The 19,331-nt window shown below is 37.0% G+C and overlaps 1 protein-coding gene across 1 annotated transcript in view; it reads left to right on the top strand.

Annotated features, from left to right (window-relative positions):
- LOC134527695 (coronin-2B-like) overlaps positions 1 to 19,331 on the top strand; it is a 128,106-nt gene that overhangs the window by 26,175 nt on the left and 82,600 nt on the right. The window contains exons 5-6 of the mRNA XM_063360599.1: positions 11,184 to 11,333; positions 13,467 to 13,631. Of these exons, the coding sequence (XP_063216669.1) occupies positions 11,184 to 11,333; positions 13,467 to 13,631 (315 nt within the window). The remainder of the gene's footprint in view (positions 1 to 11,183; positions 11,334 to 13,466; positions 13,632 to 19,331) is intronic.

Here is a 19,331-nt window from a genome sequence, read left to right as displayed (position 1 = left end):
ACTCTACACACAGCCAATACGGTTTCTCACGAGGGCGGAGAGGAAGGCTTATCAGCTTTCTTCTTCACCAGTCCTTCGCTTTCGTTGAGGGGGGAGGTCGGTCTCGGCTCCCCACTGCTGAGATCACCTTTGCGAGTATGATTCGAGGAACTCATCATTGTTTAGGCGGTTGTTTCGACTTGCCGCTGTTAGCCCAGGAAATAAAAGTTTAAACCTGTGAAAAATTTGTCCAGAGCTGAATTTTTGCACAGTGGTAGAGTCGACTATGTTTAATAACATACCAAATGTTAAACGCTGTATACCTTGAGCGTATCACCGAAAACGTGTGGTTAAGTCCTAGATGACAGCGACTTACAGCATTCCATTAAAATGTTTCCCATTTGCTCAGTTTCAACATAGAAACTCCATATATCTACCAAAATAAGCTAGAAACATTACTATACACACTATTGTTGAAAATGTTCCAAATGTTAATATTAAATTTATGATATAAATCGATTAATTTATTAAATAAGTTATTTTTATATCATCAGCCAAGGACATATAAACACGATTCATATAAAAATAGAAAGTGTAACGTATTAATCACTTGAACAAAAGTTGTTGCATTTTTCTTAAGCTTTAAAGTGACATTTTTCAAGAGCCTAGGGTAATATAGTTAATCGCTGGAGCGTTCAAAGTGCAGCAGTGTTGTATACGTACTGCCACATTGCTATAGCCGTAAGGGCTGGTTTGACTTTCGCTCCCACGAAATCAAGAATTTTTAATCTCTGGAAATTTTCCCCCAAACTGTAATTTAGTACAGGGGTTATATTAAAGTTTTCTAGTAGCATGTGAACAGTTTACCTCTGCAAACCTTTTGCGTTATACTGAAAACGCGCAGTTAAGTCTTAAATGGTAGTTTCTTGCAGTGCCCCACAATAATGCATTCCGTTAACGTAATATTTATAGTAGCCCTTCAGTAAACCAAACCAAAATAATCCACAAAAATAATTATACATAAAAATGTTAAATAAATTTTATAATTGGTTTTACTAAATATGCAATATAATGAATAATAAAGGGAAAAAAAAGATTTTATTCAAATTTACAGGGAATGAACGGGAAATGAAAATACAGATTAGATAACTATGAAAGGCCTGACGTGAAAATCACTTTAATAAATGTTGCTGTTGTACATTTATTAAGCTTTAAAATGGTACATTTTAATAAGAGTCCAACACAATCGATCTGATCACTGAAACATTCCCAGCGTCGTAGTGTGTAATGTACCTACTGGGGGCCATTCTACAGTCGTTGGGTTGGGGCTTTAATATCCCAGGAAACAAAGATCTAAGGAGGTCATAAATTACTAGTAGATTGCTTCAATTGTGTATCGTAAGTACATGCAAAAGCTTGTTTTATTTTTATCACAATACACCAAAATAAAAATATTTCCTTATGATTATTAATACAAACATTAATTGGTCATATGAGAACTAGTAGTGTTTTGTTTTCTTATTGACCATGTAGTCTGGGTAAATTATAAACGACTACTTTACTCAAGTGATAGTATGAGTCAGTACCTAACTTTCAGAAATTACCTATTTGTTGATTAGTATTTGAATTAATTTAAGTGGTTAGTTATTTAAATCATGGTTTTTAATCTTAGATAAAACTATTTTTCTTGATAATTTACATACTGAAAACATGTTCTCGTATGATATGCCTTATCCTAAATGTGACGTAATATTCGATCCTTAGAGTATCTATGTTACTTTAAACCTAATTAGTGATTTCGTTTTCCCATTCCAAACTTATAGACCTACCAGCCAAATTAAATTTAATACTTAAATCAAGCTTTACTAGGACAGCCTACCTGAGTTTTATAGATTTTAGCATACGTAATAATTAAACTTGGATTTTAGGATGTTCCTGTTGACAAGTGCTAACAAGTAAGTACATTAAAATTTTATATAGCCAAGTTAAAACCCTTCGCATGAGAAAAGTGTTATCTTACTTGCGTTAATGTAACTCAAATATACTAAATCGAATAAACTTCACATACTTGCAGCATTTCCTAAACAAAATTAATTCACTAACTTGTTAACTTGGCCATTAAGTTCACGTATAACGCACGTTGCGTTGGCTTGCTGCGACCACAAAAGTCGCTTATATGCTACAATACTGATTCTACTAATCGTGCTAGACTCTTTATATTATACCGCCTTAAAGCTTAAAGTATAAGCAAAACTTTCTTTGTAGATGATTTTTACGTTAGGCCCTTCATTTGTATGTAAATCATAATTTTATTTCCAGAACTATGTAAAAGAATTATAATCAATAACTTTATTGATTTTTATTTGAAATTTAGTTTAGAGCTTTAAAAATTGTTTACATGGTTGTGTGGAATAACGTTCCGAGATTATTTAGATACTTTTATCGACAGTCTACGGCAGAAAGTGCGGTTAATGAAAATATTTTAATGGATGGCTGTAAGACACTGTCATAAAGGACTTTACGCATGTTTTCGGTATGACGCACAAACGGTAAACTTTTGGTATGTTATTAAGCATAGTCAACTCTAAAACTAAGCAAAAATGTAGCTTTAGACAAAAATTTTATAGGTTTGTGCCTCTGGTTTTTTCTTTCCTCGATTATACATGGACATGTATAGACATCGTGAAACATGATTAAAACTGTAAGCTTTCCCATGCCTGAATTCTAAAAATATATGTACGTATATAAAATGGAAATACAGAGCGTAAAGTTATTGTATTAGCAGTAATCATAATAATGGTAATCTTAACTAAATATAGTGAATTGTGCTGTTACATTACTTTTGTGTTAAGGCAATTGGCAATTAAATAAAAGGGAAAATTATAATCTATCCTTTGTAGAATGTGAGACTTTATCTTGCGTTCACCTCTATGAGTGCAATAGGTAGGAAGTATAAATAATAAAAAGAAAGTGAGTATAACAAATTTATTGTGCAAAATGAAACTTGTTTTATTGTATACAGCATTTACATTCACATGCTACAATAAGAGATTTAATACTTGATAAAAGGTACATAATTTTTGTATGTTTACACACATACATATATAGCTATAATATATATTATATACAGCCACATATTACTAAATATTAAAGCACATACATTGTATAACATAAACATAAATTGAATACATGCATACTCTAATATTCATTAACCCACAGCAATATCTCTTGCATTATCAATTCGTAATTGATGAAATATTCTACATTGTTAAAAGTTCTATTTACAAACTTATCTTGAAGGATTTTTTGTTGTACTGAGAGAACCGACTGTTTGTGCATATTAATAATAGACGTTCATAACTTTATTAGTAACTTAATTCCAGTAGGCAAAGGTTTTTTTTTCCAGACATGTTTCTTTGCGACAAGTGAGGTAATTTTAGGTGTAATTTAAGATAAACTCGAACGTATTTTTATAGAAGTGTTAAGAGTTTTGGAAATAATTTGTGTAAAATTACACAAATTGTAGTTTTATTTAAAAATAACTTTACCAAAATGTAAATATACTCAACCTTTATATTAGTAATCGCCCCCTTTTTTTTTACAGTGTACACAGAATAATTTGTTAAAACAAAAAATTAAATTAAGTGCAGTTGAAAACAAAAAAACATTGAGTTTATGTATTTAGGAGTACTTTAAGAGACATTTCCCCCTTTTAAAGGATTTTTTTTGCTTATTACCGTCTGTTATAATGATGATAGCCTAATTGGAGGAGTACTTACACACTAACTTAAACCTAAGGTAGTCACAGACACCTTAGTCAGAAGTGGGACTCAAACCCATGATCTATGCTGCGTTATGGAACAAGCACGATGATCCCCACATCATACTTGGGTAACAAGCACTGTACGAGATTATGTAATTAAATTTCCTACTCCATTATGTTTTGGACGTTAGCACTGGTGGTGTCGTCATGATTGCCTTGACATTCAGATGGCACACAGGCAGAAGTTTCCCTCTGTGTAGCAGCAGCAGGACCATCATCTGTTCAACTGGATGTCCTATAGGATTAATTTATAATATTAGGACTTTTGTACAGTTAGAAAAAAAAAGTGACATTATAATAAATACGCAATGTGCAATCAGAGTTTTAGTACAGATAAAAACACTTAAAAGTTTACAATTTTATCTTTCAGCAGAGTTGAAACCAACATTAACAAGTTGTTTGTTTCTTTCCTTCAATATTTTTATGCATTTCGATCGTTTAGTTTTTTTACGGATCTTGCTGAATGGTGTCTTATTCGACATCGTGTCGCTGAAGCAACGTGTCTTCGCCGCTCTCCTGTTATCACTGACATTGTATCCCGCTATACACTATTACCCCCTTCCCCCCCTCTTGACAGGTTCTCATCATCTTCCTTCCCCATCCCATCCTTCTCTTCCCACGCCTGGCAGTGGCCATGCTGGGCTCCGCCTGACTACATAGTTCCAGAAACTGTTGCACCTCAGCGCCACGTTGCGGGGACATTCATTCTGGCAATGAAAGTTTTACACGCAGTGCTAAAACTACCACTCCAGTATACGTGTTTCGAGTCAGATAGTGTCAAAACCAAAAGAATACGAGAATAAATACCCAATTCAGTGTTGTACCACCTAGTATCTTTTCAATTTCATTTAAATACATTTTTTAAATATCTTTTAAAATGGACTAGCAATGAGCCATGTGTTTGATGTTGTGTATCAATAATGGTGATGGACAGACTGTACTGGCAGAAGAGGGTCAGGCAGGGGAGGATCAAAACCGGTTTTGAAGGGTAGCGGACAGAGGGGTGCCGTGAAGCGGGAGCGGGAGAGCTCGCGAGGGGAGAGTGTGTCTGTAGGCTCTGCGTGTGACTGCACACAAAGATGCCCAGTAAATATTGCAGTGAACAATGTTGTTATCATTTCACAGCCCTGCATTACAGTAAGCTTGCAACATTTTGGTCCTCCGGGCCGGATCGGTACGACAAGTGAGTGTTTACCGGTTCCGCGCACTATGAAAACACGACTAACAATACAGTGGCGTAATTTATACAAATGTAACGAACAGTCAATGTGTTTGTGTAAGAGACTTGGTGCAGTTTGGGAGCTTCCCGTGTTACGTCATCGCAATCATTCCCGGTCGCGTCCGCGCATGTTTCCGGCGAGGCACGAGCGGTAAAAACGCAACTACGCGCGCATCTGAACTAGCGTTCATCCGCGACAAGTATTCCCAGCAATAAAGTGCAAATGCCAGCAGACGAAGTATAATTTGGACTACTACTGGGGTTCTTCAGGATCAACATTGAACAGAGACAGGTTAGTCAGACATCATGACAGGCCTCCCTTGTCCCTACTAATCCTCCTACTCATATCCATTGTATATTGTATGTCGATTTTTGACCATGGATGAGGATCAGTGCAAACGACTTAAGAAACAACGCGCTGTGTACAAGGGTTCATTGACTCGTATGCAAACCTTTGCATCCAATTACAGTGAATCTCAGAACATTGGTGAGATTCTAAGTAGATTACAGGCACTTCCCGACTTATGGTCACGGTTTGACGATGTACAATTAAAATTGGAATTGGATGATGAAGAAACTGACCATAGTGAACACAGAGCGGAATTTGAAGCTATGTTTTATCATGTTAAGGTCCACTTAGAAACATTTATGACACTCAGTTCAACAGATAAATCTACCCATGGCAAACCCAATTATTTACATCTCCCTGCAGTCAATCTGCCTACATTTTCTGGTGATTTTGCAACATGGGTACAATTCAGGGACACATTCAAGGGTTTGATCGTTGGCAATAAATCTCTCCCAGAAGTACAGAAACTTCACTACTTGATTTCTTTATTGAAAGGTGAAGCACTTGAAATGGTGCAAAATTTGACTATTTCCGACGAAAACTTTCAAGTGGCATGGCAGTTACTAAACCAGCGTTATAACAATCCCAAGCTTATTGTGGCCAAATATGTAACAGAACTGTTAACACCACCAAAAGTAACCAAAGAGTCAGGACCACAATTACGACAGCTCGTTAGCCATGTCAGGCGTAATCTAAATGCTATAACTAGTCTCAAGACTGACACACCACTTCATGAAACCCTGCTCATACATATATTGCTTGATCATACAGATATCAATACAAGAAGGGAGTGGGAACACGAAACTGCATCTTGTGAATTTCCTTCCCTTGAGAGACTGTTGGGATTTCTGGAAAAGCGATGCCAGGCACTGGAACTTATTCAGTCAAGTCAAAATGCAAGGTTCAATAATGCCTCCAGTGTCACTTCAAATGATTCCAAAATCAAGTATGCTAGCACTTCTAGAAATACTAACATTTTTGTGGCAACTAACACTGATAATTGCCCATTCTGTAATCAGAATCATTCACTTTACAAATGTAGTTCATTCGCAGAAGCCAGTGTAGAAAAGAGGTACGAATATGCAAGGCAGCACAACTTATGCTTCAATTGTCTTAGATCATCTCATCATGAAGCAAAATGTTGGTCTGGCCATTGTGGAAAATGCACAAAAAGGCACCACACACTGCTACATCGAGAAAATCAAGAAACCCGCCAGAATCATAACAATAAAATATCATACCTAGAGAACAGCACTGCATCAACACAAGAATCTGGCATTGGCAATGCAAATAGCCTAAGGGGCTCAACAGCAAGTTATTGTAGCTTGAAAATCAGAAGTACCACTCATGTTTTACTGTCAACAGCCATAGTTAAGGTATGCGACAGTTCAGGAAAGCTGCACCTGTGCCGTGCCCTACTTGACTCAGCATCACAAAGCAACTTCATAACAGACTCATTAGCCAAGTTACTTAATCTACGGCGGTCATACGACAGAATGCCCATACATGGAATCGGTAATGTCCTGGCTCAAGCAACTCATAGTGTAAACATTGAGCTGCATTCTAACACTAGCAACTTTAGGACAAATCTCAACTGTGCAATTCTGCAAAAAATAACTGACAATGTTCCAGCAGTATCCATAGACACCCAAGGCTGGAACATTCCTCATGATGTTGTGCTAGCCGATGATAAGTTTGATCAGCCAGGAAGAATTGATCTTCTGATTGGAGCTGAGCTTTTCTGTCATTTGTTAAAGGGGGATAAAAGAACCAGGACAGGTTATTATCCAGTACTTCAAAACACAGAGCTAGGCTACATCCTATCTGGACGTGTTAAATCACATAACACAAAGGTTCCATCTTCACATTCTAAGTCTTTCCTTTCCAGACGTGACTTAACACTTGACAGGAGACTACAAAAATTTTGGGAAATAGAAGAAGTTAATCAAGCACTAGGCTCAAAGGAAGAAATTCAGTGCGAGGAGCACTTCATAAACCACACCACTAGGGACTCCAATGGCAGGTACACAGTCAGATTACCACGTTGTCAAGATGAACTTAAATTGGGTGACTCGCATGATCATGCACTTAAAAGGTTGCAGCAATTGGAACATCGTTTACACAAGCAACCAGAACTTCGTACTGAATACAATAAATTTATGGAGGAGTATGAGATGTTAGGGCACATGTCAGAAATAAGGGATACGAGTAGAAATGAAAATATGGCATATTATCTTCCCCATCATGCAGTGGTAAAGGCATCAAGTTCAACAACAAAAACACGGGTAGTTTTCGATGCATCTGCAAAAACCACAACAGGTGTATCCCTCAATGATACACTTCTGGTTGGTGCAACCATACAGCAGGACTTGTATTCAATAATCGTGAGATTCAGAACACATGCAATAGCCTTTACAGCAGATATTGAAAAAATGTATAGACAGATCAACATTCATCCTAATGACACCAGACTTCAGCGAATCTTATGGAGAAAATCTCCAGATGATCTAGTCAAGATCTATGAGCTTCAAACTGTAACTTATGGCACAGCTTCTGCGCCATTTTTGGCTACAAGGTGCCTGCAGCAGCTTGCTGCAGATGAATGTCACCAGTACCCTAAAGCAGCAGAAATATTGAAGAGGGATTTTTATGTAGATGATGTACTCTGTGGGGCTAACACAGTAGAAGAGGCACTTAGCATACAAGATCAACTGATCAAACTTCTTAACTCTGGTGGCTTTCCCTTAAGAAAATTTTGTTCTAATCACCCAGCTGTTCTAGAAGCAATTTCACCAGAGTATAGAGAAAATCAAGCACTGCACTCATTTGAAACTTCAGATGAAGTAAGAACTCTTGGTCTATTGTGGCAGCCAGTGACTGACACATTTCATGTAGCAACGAATACTATAGGACCAGCTATGAGGACACATGATCAGTTAAGTGGTACAACAAAGTGCATGATATCTTCAGCAGTTTCATCCATATTTGATCCTTTGGGACTGATTAGTCCAGTGGTCATTTGTTTCAAGATATTTCTACAAAAACTTTGGTCCCTCCAGTTAGGTTGGGATGAAATCATTCCACCAGAATTTACATTGCAGTGGCAAAAGCTCTATGTGAGACTAGCAGATGTCAGAGACATCGAAATCGATAGACATGTACTTGTCAGTGGTCTAAACTGTGATGTGCAAGTTCATGGGTTCTCAGATACCAGCGAACAAGCATATGGGGCCTGTCTGTACCTAAGATCTGTTTCTAGTTGTGGTAACGTGGCAGTGAAGTTACTGGTTTCCAAATCTCGGGTTGCTCCAGTTAAACACACAACTCTTCCTCGATTGGAATTATGTGGTGCAGTACTACTTGCAGACCTATTAAGCAGGACATTGCCAGTTCTAGAACTCAGTGTTTCCAGTATCACACTTTGGTCGGATTCCACAATTGTCCTGTCCTGGTTAGACTCACCAGCTGCAAGATGGAAATCATTTGTTGCAAACAGAGTAGAACATATTCAGGATTTAACCAATGGATGTCAATGGAGACATGTAAGATCGCAAGACAACCCTGCTGACTTAATCTCTAGAGGAGTTGATCCAGTGACATTGCATCACTTACATCTGTGGTGGTATGGTCCATCATGGCTTCTGCAGCAACCAGATGCTTGGCCCTGTACAGCCAGCAAGGATCAAGACAAAAATACTCCAGAACAACGAATGCCAGTGATCTCTGCAATGGCAACAAAACCAACCATGAACTGTTTTCAAAACACTCTGAGAGACTTTTCCTCACTAGCTAGACTGAAAAGAGTAATTGCATACGTCCAAAGATTTGCATACAATGCAAGACATACAGTGAACAAAAAGACAGGCTTCTTGGCAGCTGAAGAGTTACAGAAATCTTTGCAAACCTGCATCAAGATTGCACAACATGAGGAGTTTCTAAAGGAAATAAATGATTTAAAGGAAATTAATGTAGTCAACTCTAAAAGTGAGTTAAAGGACTTGAATATCTTCATTGACACAAAGGGGTGCTTACGTGTGGGTGGACGTTTACATCATTCGGAGCTGCCTTTCGGTAACAAGCACCAACTTATCCTGCCACCCAAACACCACATTACAAGACTCATAATTACAGCTGAACACAAACGTCTGCTACATGCGGGGCCTCAACTTTTGATAGCATCATTGCGCCAGGAGTTCTGGATACCAAAAATTCGTCAAAATGTGCGCTCTGTCATCCACAAGTGTGTGACATGTTCAAAACTGAAGGGAGTTGTTACCCAACAACTGATGGGCCAATTACCAGCAGCAAGGGTTCGGCCTGCTCGTGCATTTCTGAACACTGGTATTGACTATGCAGGACCCCTGGCAGTAAAATCTGGTAGTGTCAGGAGCAAATCTGTGGTCAAGTGCTACATAGCTGTTTTTGTCTGCTTGGCAACAAAAGCGATCCATTTAGAACTGGTCAGTTCTCTTACGTCAGAGGCTTTTATTGCGGCACTCCGGCGGTTTATAGCTCGCCGAGGCAAGGTGTTAAATCTTTATAGTGACAATGCTACCAACTTTGTTGGTGCTAACAAGGAACTACAACAACTTCGGAAACTTTTCTTTAATGATGAATCCAGCCAAATGCTACATGGGTTTGCATCATCAGAGGGTATCACATGGCACTTTATTCCCCCAAGTTCCCCTCATTTTGGAGTGCGATCATTGAAGCATCATTTGAGAAGGGTGGCAGGAAAATCCCTTCTTACCTTTGAAGAGCTGACTACATTGCTCGCTCAAATAGAGGCATGTCTCAATTCCAGGCCACTGACAGTGTTGTGCGACGACCCTAATGACCCTAGTTACCTTAGTCCTGGACATTTCCTAATTGGTTGTCCACTCATGTCCTTTCCTGAGCCTGATGTGTCTGACTTACCAATGAAGCAGCTATCCAGGTGGCAATATGTTCAAAGGTTATCTCAACAGTTGTGGACCCATTGGTCTAAAGACTATCTGAACTCACTACAACAAAGAAGTAAATGGCAGTCTAAGAATGCCAACATTCAGTCAGGAATGGTGGTCCTTGTCAAGGAAGACAACATGCCTCCTCTTGGATGGCGACTAGCAGTTGTCCAGGAGACATTTCCTGGAACTGATGGTGTAGTCAGGGTGGTGAATGTAAAAACTTCCAGTGGCATCTTGAAGCGACCTGTTCAGAAACTTGTGATTTTACCTACAGACTAGTTTTTGTGAGTTTGTTCTCAACAAATTGTGTGTGTACTTAGCATTTTAAATTTGAAACCAATGGTTTCAAGGGGGTGGAGAATGTTTGATGTTGTGTATCAATAATGGTGATGGACAGACTGTACTGGCAGAAGAGGGTCAGGCAGGGGAGGATTGAAACCGGTTTTGAAGGGTAGCGGACACCATGGATATTTAAAAAACTTAACTGCAAATTTAACAACCAAAAATAATTTTTTATCTGATTCTTGTTTTTGCAGTTTGTTTGTACGCTCATTACCTAAACTAAACTTTATATTAATGTTCTTTAAGTTTTCTTTTTTTATTGTAGGTTCGGCAAAAAAATAAATACGTTTACAAGCCCATAACTCAGTTAAAAATTTATTTAAAAAATAAGTAATGTATATTCATTACTTAAAAAGAAGAAACAAAAGTAAATATGTACTGTTCAATTAATTTTCGTCGCAATATTTTCCATGCACCAATCGCCTTAAGATTCATGCTGTCACTGGCAGAAACATTGTTTACAAAGGCACGCTCCGCTGGTGTTGCTGACTGATAGACGAGTGTGTTTGTGTGTGTCGCGTTCAGGTGAAGGTGTGGCACATCCCTGATGGGGGGCTCGCAGCGCACCTCGATGACTGGCTCATCGACCTACACGGCCACAAGCGGCGGGTGGGCTATATAGAGTGGCACCCGACCGCTGAGAACGTCTTGGTCAGCGCCGGCTTCGACCACCTAGTACGTGAGGGTGTTGCTTGGCTGTGCACTCCCAAGTCCCGTTTTGAGCAACCTGCTTTTGGTTTTCACTGCGGGGAAATGCAGGGATGTGTCCGTGCTATAGTTAGTGATAAGATTTTATGGTTTAATTTTAGTCTAATTTTGTTATTTTTATTTTTTCATTCTGTTTATTCATAAAGATTGCATGTTATTAAATAAATGACATTTAAATAATTCATGATACTCATTTTCACCAAATGGTTTCATTTTGACTGGTACAGGATGCAGTTTAACAATGCAATAATTTGTAATAAGAAACACTTAACATTAAAAATAAATTTGGAAGTATTTTTGTGTTTAAAAAATGAGTTGCTAATACAGTTGCAAGATCTAAATAAGAATTTTTATTTTTTAATTCTCTCCAAATATTCAGTACATACTTTTTTGGGGTGGCCACCTGACCGGGTTAATTGATAAACCTGGAATTAGCTGGGAATTTTTTGTTGTTGTGAAATCCTTGAGAAACTCTTTAATAGCCATCAGGAATGGTTTGTTTGTCTAGAAAATTGAAACGAGTTGAAATACTGATAATCAGACCTACAAACTGTGTCACTATGCCATTTTTGTATGCTTGTTCACAGCTTAGTTGAAAAACTATATGCTGTGCCTACAAACTGTTGTCACTTATACCATTTTTGAGTGCTGTTTACTTGCGAACCTCTGCAGGAAATTTGAGGAATGTACATTTGTTAAAATAATACTATGGGTTGCTGTAAATTAGTTGTAGGGGGAGGAAGTTGCTAATCAATTTATTTTCTATCCTCCTCTCTTTTTTTACTTTTACATCTGAATATTTTAACTGGTGCAGTTGTAATAAACAGTAATAAATAATTACTTTTATTTATCACTGAAAGACTGGAGGCTCTACTGCATATTAAAACTAAGAAATTATGTTGAACATGGAAGAAACTAGACTTGCGGGTGTGCTATGAGACAAGTGTATGATCAGTGATAAAGGCAGGAGGAGTTCAAGGTTAAAATCGCAAATCCCTTGCTGCAAGCAGCACAAAATGCCCATGCTAATTATGTAGATAGCATGTAGGAAAAAAAGAATTTGATTGCAATCAAATGCAGCTTTTGAGAAGAAATGTCATGCTTGAGAGTTAAACTGCTCAGTGAAGCTAAGAAAGAGGTAGAATTAATTGATGAGCACATAAAAGCACTGTCAAATGAATAATGTAGTAGTGGTTTTGCAATCTTAAAATTTTTCAGCAAAATATTTCCTTAAATAATATATATTGTGACCATAACTTCTATGTAACTGAAGATTCTATTCCTTGGAATTGAGTGACTGAAAATTCTAAAGTTTTGTAATGTGAAATGTAAAATTACAAGAACTGTGTGAAATATTTTTATGTTTTAAAATCAATTTTACTGGAAATGGAGCTCATCAGATGTAAAAGTTGGTATATCCCAAAATATACTTAACATTTTTAACTCTTCCATTTATTCGTTTTTTACAAAAGAAATTAAGCTGCTTGTTATACTCCTAATATCTTATTGGAATATTGGATATGACTATTTAAAGTTATAAGACGCACTCCTGAGTGATTGGAACCAGAAAAAATTATACTATATGTAATATGTGTATGATATCAATAAGGAAACTGGCTTGTTAAATTTATTTAACTGCCCAACTTTTTTCCAGTGGGACTTGTTTTTAATTAATGGATAGCAAAACCGGGAATTTTTAAATTCATAGGCTTTAAAACCTGGAAATCTCCAGTAATTTAGAATTACATGTAGAGTGGCCACCCTGATATTTTTACATACTTCCTGCTGAATAAATTATATTTAATTGAATTTACTACATTAAAAAATTAAGTTTTTGTAGATTTAGTTAGTTTTTGATTAAAATTTGTCATTATTTTCGTGATTATAGTTGCATTTTGGTACTGTATGGTTTATTAACTTGCATTTTGGTATTATATGGTACAGATGGTGTTATTCTGTTTTTGTTTTATTGCAATCCACCAAATCTTGTTTAACTATAGGCCAGGGATCGTACCGTCCCCAATGTTATTGTTTTGATTGTGTAGTGATGTTGTCTAATGACTGTCAACGAGAAATAACATTGCCAATCATTATTTTCAGATGATTGTTTGGGATGTGGGATCTGGCGATGCCATAAACGTCATCGACTGCCACCCGGACGTGATATACTCGATGTCGTTCAACAGGGACGGCTCTCTGATCGCGACCACGTGCAAGGACAAGCGACTGCGCGTCATCGAGCCCCGTCGCGGGATAGTGCTCTCTGTGAGTGCAGTGTTCTGTTTGGGGAGGTAGGAGCGAGCCTTGTTTGCGCCCCAAGACGGTTGGCCACCATGAAGAGGAGCTTGATACTCAGTGTCTTACACAGTGGTTTTTATGGAGAAGTGAATAATTCCTCCTGGTTTGCATTATCTGCAAGGTGTAGTTTATTCAATAGTAAGTCAGTAATATATTCTTGTTCAGGAAAGGCACTCTATAGCATTAGTGTACCAGGATTTTTTTCCGGAGTGTGTTGGTCCAGATTTCTAAGAATAAATCCATAGGCAACAAAAATGAATTTTTACTATAATACAGTAAAACCTCGTATTTACGTTCTCGTTATTTACGTTTTCCCGCAAATGTCATTTTATGTAGGTCCGTTTTATTGTACATTAACTTTCATGTTGCATTTTCCCTGAAATTACATCGCTACGTAACCAAAAAACCCGGAATGTACGTTTCAAAACACGGTAAAAATGTAAATACTCGTCACGTTAGTCATAGATGTGAAAAGTTTGAAGTAGTTCGCCTATTGTCTGTAACCTTTCGTTTTGATGTATCGACAAGTTCTATGGTGCCTCTCCTCTACTAACGTTTTAATCTTTGCTGCCATAGAGAACTTTCGTAGCAGAACCACAAACGGTTTTATTTATGGTGTCATAGAGCACTCTCGTAGCAGAGCATAGTCCGAAGCGCTGAGCTATCGATACTACCGGAAAGCGCTCGTACACAGTACGTATATTTAGTAGTGCTGCATTATGTACAGTACATATCTATGATGGCTTTCATTGTTTACATTAGTCAACGTCCGTTTTGGTTAGCACGTGTTTTTTTATCGTTCACAATATTATTTATGGCAAGATTTCGATTGAAGATGGATAGGTAGAGACCTGAAAAAAGGGAGGTTATTTTTTCTTAAAAGCGGTGTTATTTTTTACAAAATTCGCAACAAAAAGTGAGGTTATTATTTTTATTTTTTTCATTTTTATTTGACGGCATTTAAAGGTCAAACCGTAAACTAATGTTTATAAATAACTTTACAGAAATTTTGTTTTGTAAGTAATTGTTTTATCCTATTTTTAAAAAAAAGTAAATGTTCATAAATATTCAAATTATAAATCAGGAATTCAGTCATCAAATGACAGCATAGTGAACACTTCAACATTTCTTTCTTTCAGGTTTTGCCTTCTGTCTGTGACAACTAAGTTGTAGTGACTAAGTAAACGTTCACTGTCAACATTGTTTGTCGGTCTGTAAACAGCACGGAGGGCTGCTAATGCAAAATTATGGTAATTTATACTTTGAGAAGTCAGCACTTTCAACATATCTACATGATTTTCAGTCTTGCAAATCTCTTGCACATCTTCTTTCAGGGCTTCGTAACCCTTGAAAAGTTCAGTGTTCTGAAAATTACTGAGTTCAGGAATGGATTTCATTACTGAAATAACATCTTCTGTCTTGTTAAGGATGATGTTCTTTGGGTTGAAACACTAATTTAAAGCCTTAAATACTGCCGCAGAAGGGTCATTGTTCAACAACATTTGCATTTTGTCCATGCTCAAAGCTGTAGCCTTTTGGCATTCGTGCCTAGCACGAGCTTGGTCACTAGTATTTAAGTTACGGGTAGCATTTTCAAAAGCAGAACAAAACACACCCTTTGATACACACTCAAAATCTTTACGGATACACTCAACATCACCATACAGAGTATGACCTGTTGGATACTTTGAACCTTCAAGTTTGGTCAGAAGGTTCACGAGATCAGCTGCATGATGTCTGATGAACACACACTGAGCTAAAATAATGTTAACATCCTTGTCAGATAATGAAGACAAGTACCTGATACCAGCATTACCCACCTCCTGAAGCTCATACCCCCTGAAAAATGCAATTATGTGAACAAAGTTCTCAGCCAGATAAAACACAGACTTGAACCAGGAATTCCAGCGAGTTATGACAGGCACTGGAAATGGCGAAGCAGGCTGTGATGTTTTTTCTTCCAAGTACTTGAGGAACAGGTGCTTTCTTTTCCTGGTGTTTAGGAATGCAGACTTCACATTCACCACAGCAGAGTTTACTTCAGTAAGTTCACTACTAAGCACGTTTCCGACAAGGGAGAGTTTATGAGCCCAGCACTGGATGTGAGCAACATGATCACCAAACAACACTTGCAGACTTGTGACACATTTGGTCATGTATCTGGCAGAATCAGTTACGAGTCCCATGATATTCTGGTACTTAACACCATACTTGCTAATACAGTCTGTTATAGCCTGAGCACAAGTTGTAGCGTCTGCCTTCTGCAAGAAACTAACGGAAGCAACTAGAAGTTTTGCAGTATCAAATATTGCTGTATTAACTTGAAACAGTATTACAAAAACACACCTTCCCTTGCTGTCAGTGGTTTCATCACATAGTATATACAAAGGATTTTCTGATGCAACATCTTTGACTTTGTTGAAGTGTTGTTCTGCCAACTGAGGTGTATATTTCTCCCTTAGAGTTTTTACACATGGTAAATCTCCACCACCTAAAACCAAAAGAAAAGTCAGATAATTATTTTATTTACAGATGATACTTTTTATAAAATACATTTTGTATAGCACATACAGCTATGTTTTATGCACTACAATCTAAAATATAATTAATTGACATACTAAAATCAAGTTATTCTATGATTTCTTGAACTACACAATAAACACAGGTTTGAATAAGAAATGCATCATTCTAATTATGGATTTTATAACCACATTATAACTGGAACTACATAATAAAGTAAATTTAAAAACTTCTCACCTTCAATGAATTCATTCAACCACAACTTTATGTTTGGATCTTCCAATTTTTCCAGGGGTATATTTGCTTTCGCGAACGCCTCAGTTGTCTTCAGTGCCAAGTTTTCAATGTCTATCTTTCGCCGTTTGACACTGTTGAAATTTTCAACAACAGATGTCTGCAATTTCCTATCGGAAGGACCACTAGAGAATTTTTGCTTGGCATTCACATGTTTGTCACTTTTTATGTGCTTTGCCACAGAATCTTTTCTCTCAAATGTAACTCTGCAGTTACAGTATTTACACATTAGTGTAACAGCATCGGATGCATAAATACCATCACTTTTGAACTCATCAGCTCGTTGCCTTGCACTAACCACATTTTTTGGCATTTCTTATGTGGAGCAATTAACATTTAAGCCTGGAAATGTTGATAACGGCAATGTTTACAAGGGTATATTAAAACAACAAGCAGGCAGCTATAAAAAAAATAGTTTGGTCGCCTGCAGCATAAAAGACGTTCTGAGCACTAACATATAGGGATGCAAACGATACATCGATGTATCGTTCATGAAACATCGATATTAGCATCGATGTTTTGAAGAGCGATACATCGCCGATGCATCGACGAAAAAGTCCAAAAACATCAACATCGTTCATCATTAAAATTGCCTTAGTTTTTTATAATATTTTGGCTATAATTTCATGAATATTTATTGAATATATAAAAAAACATTACGATACGACATTTAGTTTTTAAGATACAATTTTTTTAACTGTCTATACTTTCTATACATTTTTAAGTAGGTAGGTATCATAAATGTTGTAAATACTGAACTATTTAGTTGATTTCAGTATAAATTTTTCCCAGTACTTTAAGATGTTAAACGGGCCTTAACTATCAAATTCTTTATTATTTGTAATAAATATATTTGACTTTGTAAGACTCGAAAGTACTTAGACTCGTTCTGATGTATTTATAAGATAAGAACAAAAGAACGAATCATTTAGTTTAATTTGTGGGCGCCAACAACTTCTACGAAGTTGTAATACTGAATAAACATTACAATTCCTTATATTTTAATTAATTTGTACTACACACCATTAATTAAAATTTCTTTTATTGTTGTCCGCACTATTCAGAAGGTAGAGTTGGGTATGTCGTGGAAAAATTCGTAAAACCTTGGATTAGCTTATATACAACGATTTTGTGAACTTTAACTCAAGTTGTCCATAACTTCATAAATCTGGTAGTGTGTAAAGATTTAGTAAGGGATTTCAAGTGATATTAATTATTCCCGAGTGTCAGTTTTGCAAGCTAGTAAATGTTGCGACATTCCTTAATCATTATATAACCGACCTGTTATTATAGTTCCGTGGTAACGAACTATGCGTTACTATACTTGTCTTCTTTCAACCAGGACCTCAGCAATGAATCTTCTGCGTCTTCATCCTTGGCACGCCCATTCGCTGTCTTGTATCTTCGTCCTGGGAACGCCTAGTAGCAATTAGTCGTCTTCGTCCTGGGAACGCCTATCGTTGATCGTCTTCGTCCTGGAACGCCTATCGTTGATCGTCTTCGTCCTGGGAACGCCTCTCGTCGTTTCCGTATGGTCTCGTACAGTTGATTATTATAAATATTTCTTTCTTCGTCCTGGGAACGCCTTAATATGATTTCAGATCTTCATAGTTTATACTCGTAGTCTTCTTCCTGGGATCGCCTTGTAGTACTTAAATCTTCTTATAAATAATACAGTAGAACCCCGATTTAACGAAGTGCTATGGTTACCGAAAATGTTTACTCTAAATCGATGTTTCGTTAAATCCGATTTACCGATTTTCAATGACCCCCGCACTCATAATCGCGTCCCTACGTTTCCATATCGTAGACAGGGTCGACGCTGATATCTTGTGCTGCCGTGCTATCTCAGACTTCGTCAACTTTGCATCTTCAACGTATTTTAATCTCGCTCGTACGGCCCCCGGTTCGTACGTACACCTCGGTCCAGGGCCGGAACTAGGAGATTCGTTAGGAGGGGCAAAGCTTAATTTGCCGCCCCCTCCTTACCAACATTATAAAATACCCTTTTTCGTTAGAAGCGGTGCTTCAAATGATACCATTCACTTATACATAATTGAGAACTTTTATTTATCAAGTACACTAATTGGAAAACTAATACAATTACATTTTTTATTATAATGAAGTAGACTGTTATCAAACTATTGCTTATTGTTTGCACAACAGTGAAAATTAATGTCTTACCAATAAGTTTATTAAGTACTAAAATTACATAAGGAACATGTGATTCTGAATTAAGTATAATATTGTATTGATAACCATACAAAGAAATTCAGTTCAAAATTTAATTTTTCGAGCATGATTAGCTGCAAAAGTGTTAATAATATAATCAAAATTGATCAAAGCAGCTCTTTTGTGTTCAATAGATATAATACTTAGATTTGTTAATCTCTGCTGGCCCATCGTGCTTCTCAAATAGCTTTTAATAAGTTTAAGTTTACTAAAACTTCTTTCACCTGACGCATTTGTAACTGGAAGGGTGAGAAACATTCTCAGAGCAGTAGTAATGTTAGGGTATGTCTCCTCCAGTTTATTTTTGTAGATAAGGCTCAACATTGTTGATGCTGTAGTATCTTTTAATTCATAGTCTACTGTTAATGCATGGTGCTTAAAACTTTCAATTTCAAATACGAATTCTTCTTTGTTAAGATCGGCACTGTGTTTCCTAATTCTGCTGCTTTGACTTTTAAATCTTCTACTTCCATTTTATGAATTTGAACACCACTAAAAAATCCAAACTTATTGTTAATGTTCTCCAAAGCCTTAAACCTGTTACTCAGTTCCATAATTATTCTGTCAATGACTTTCAACATTACTTGATGTAAGTTTTTGGACATACGCCATTGCTAAGCA

This window comes from Bacillus rossius, chromosome 1 (genome assembly GCF_032445375.1).
Source record: "Bacillus rossius redtenbacheri isolate Brsri chromosome 1, Brsri_v3, whole genome shotgun sequence".
NCBI classification, from domain to species: Eukaryota; Metazoa; Arthropoda; class Insecta; order Phasmatodea; family Bacillidae; genus Bacillus; species Bacillus rossius.
This window is presented reverse-complemented; position numbering and strand designations above follow the sequence as displayed.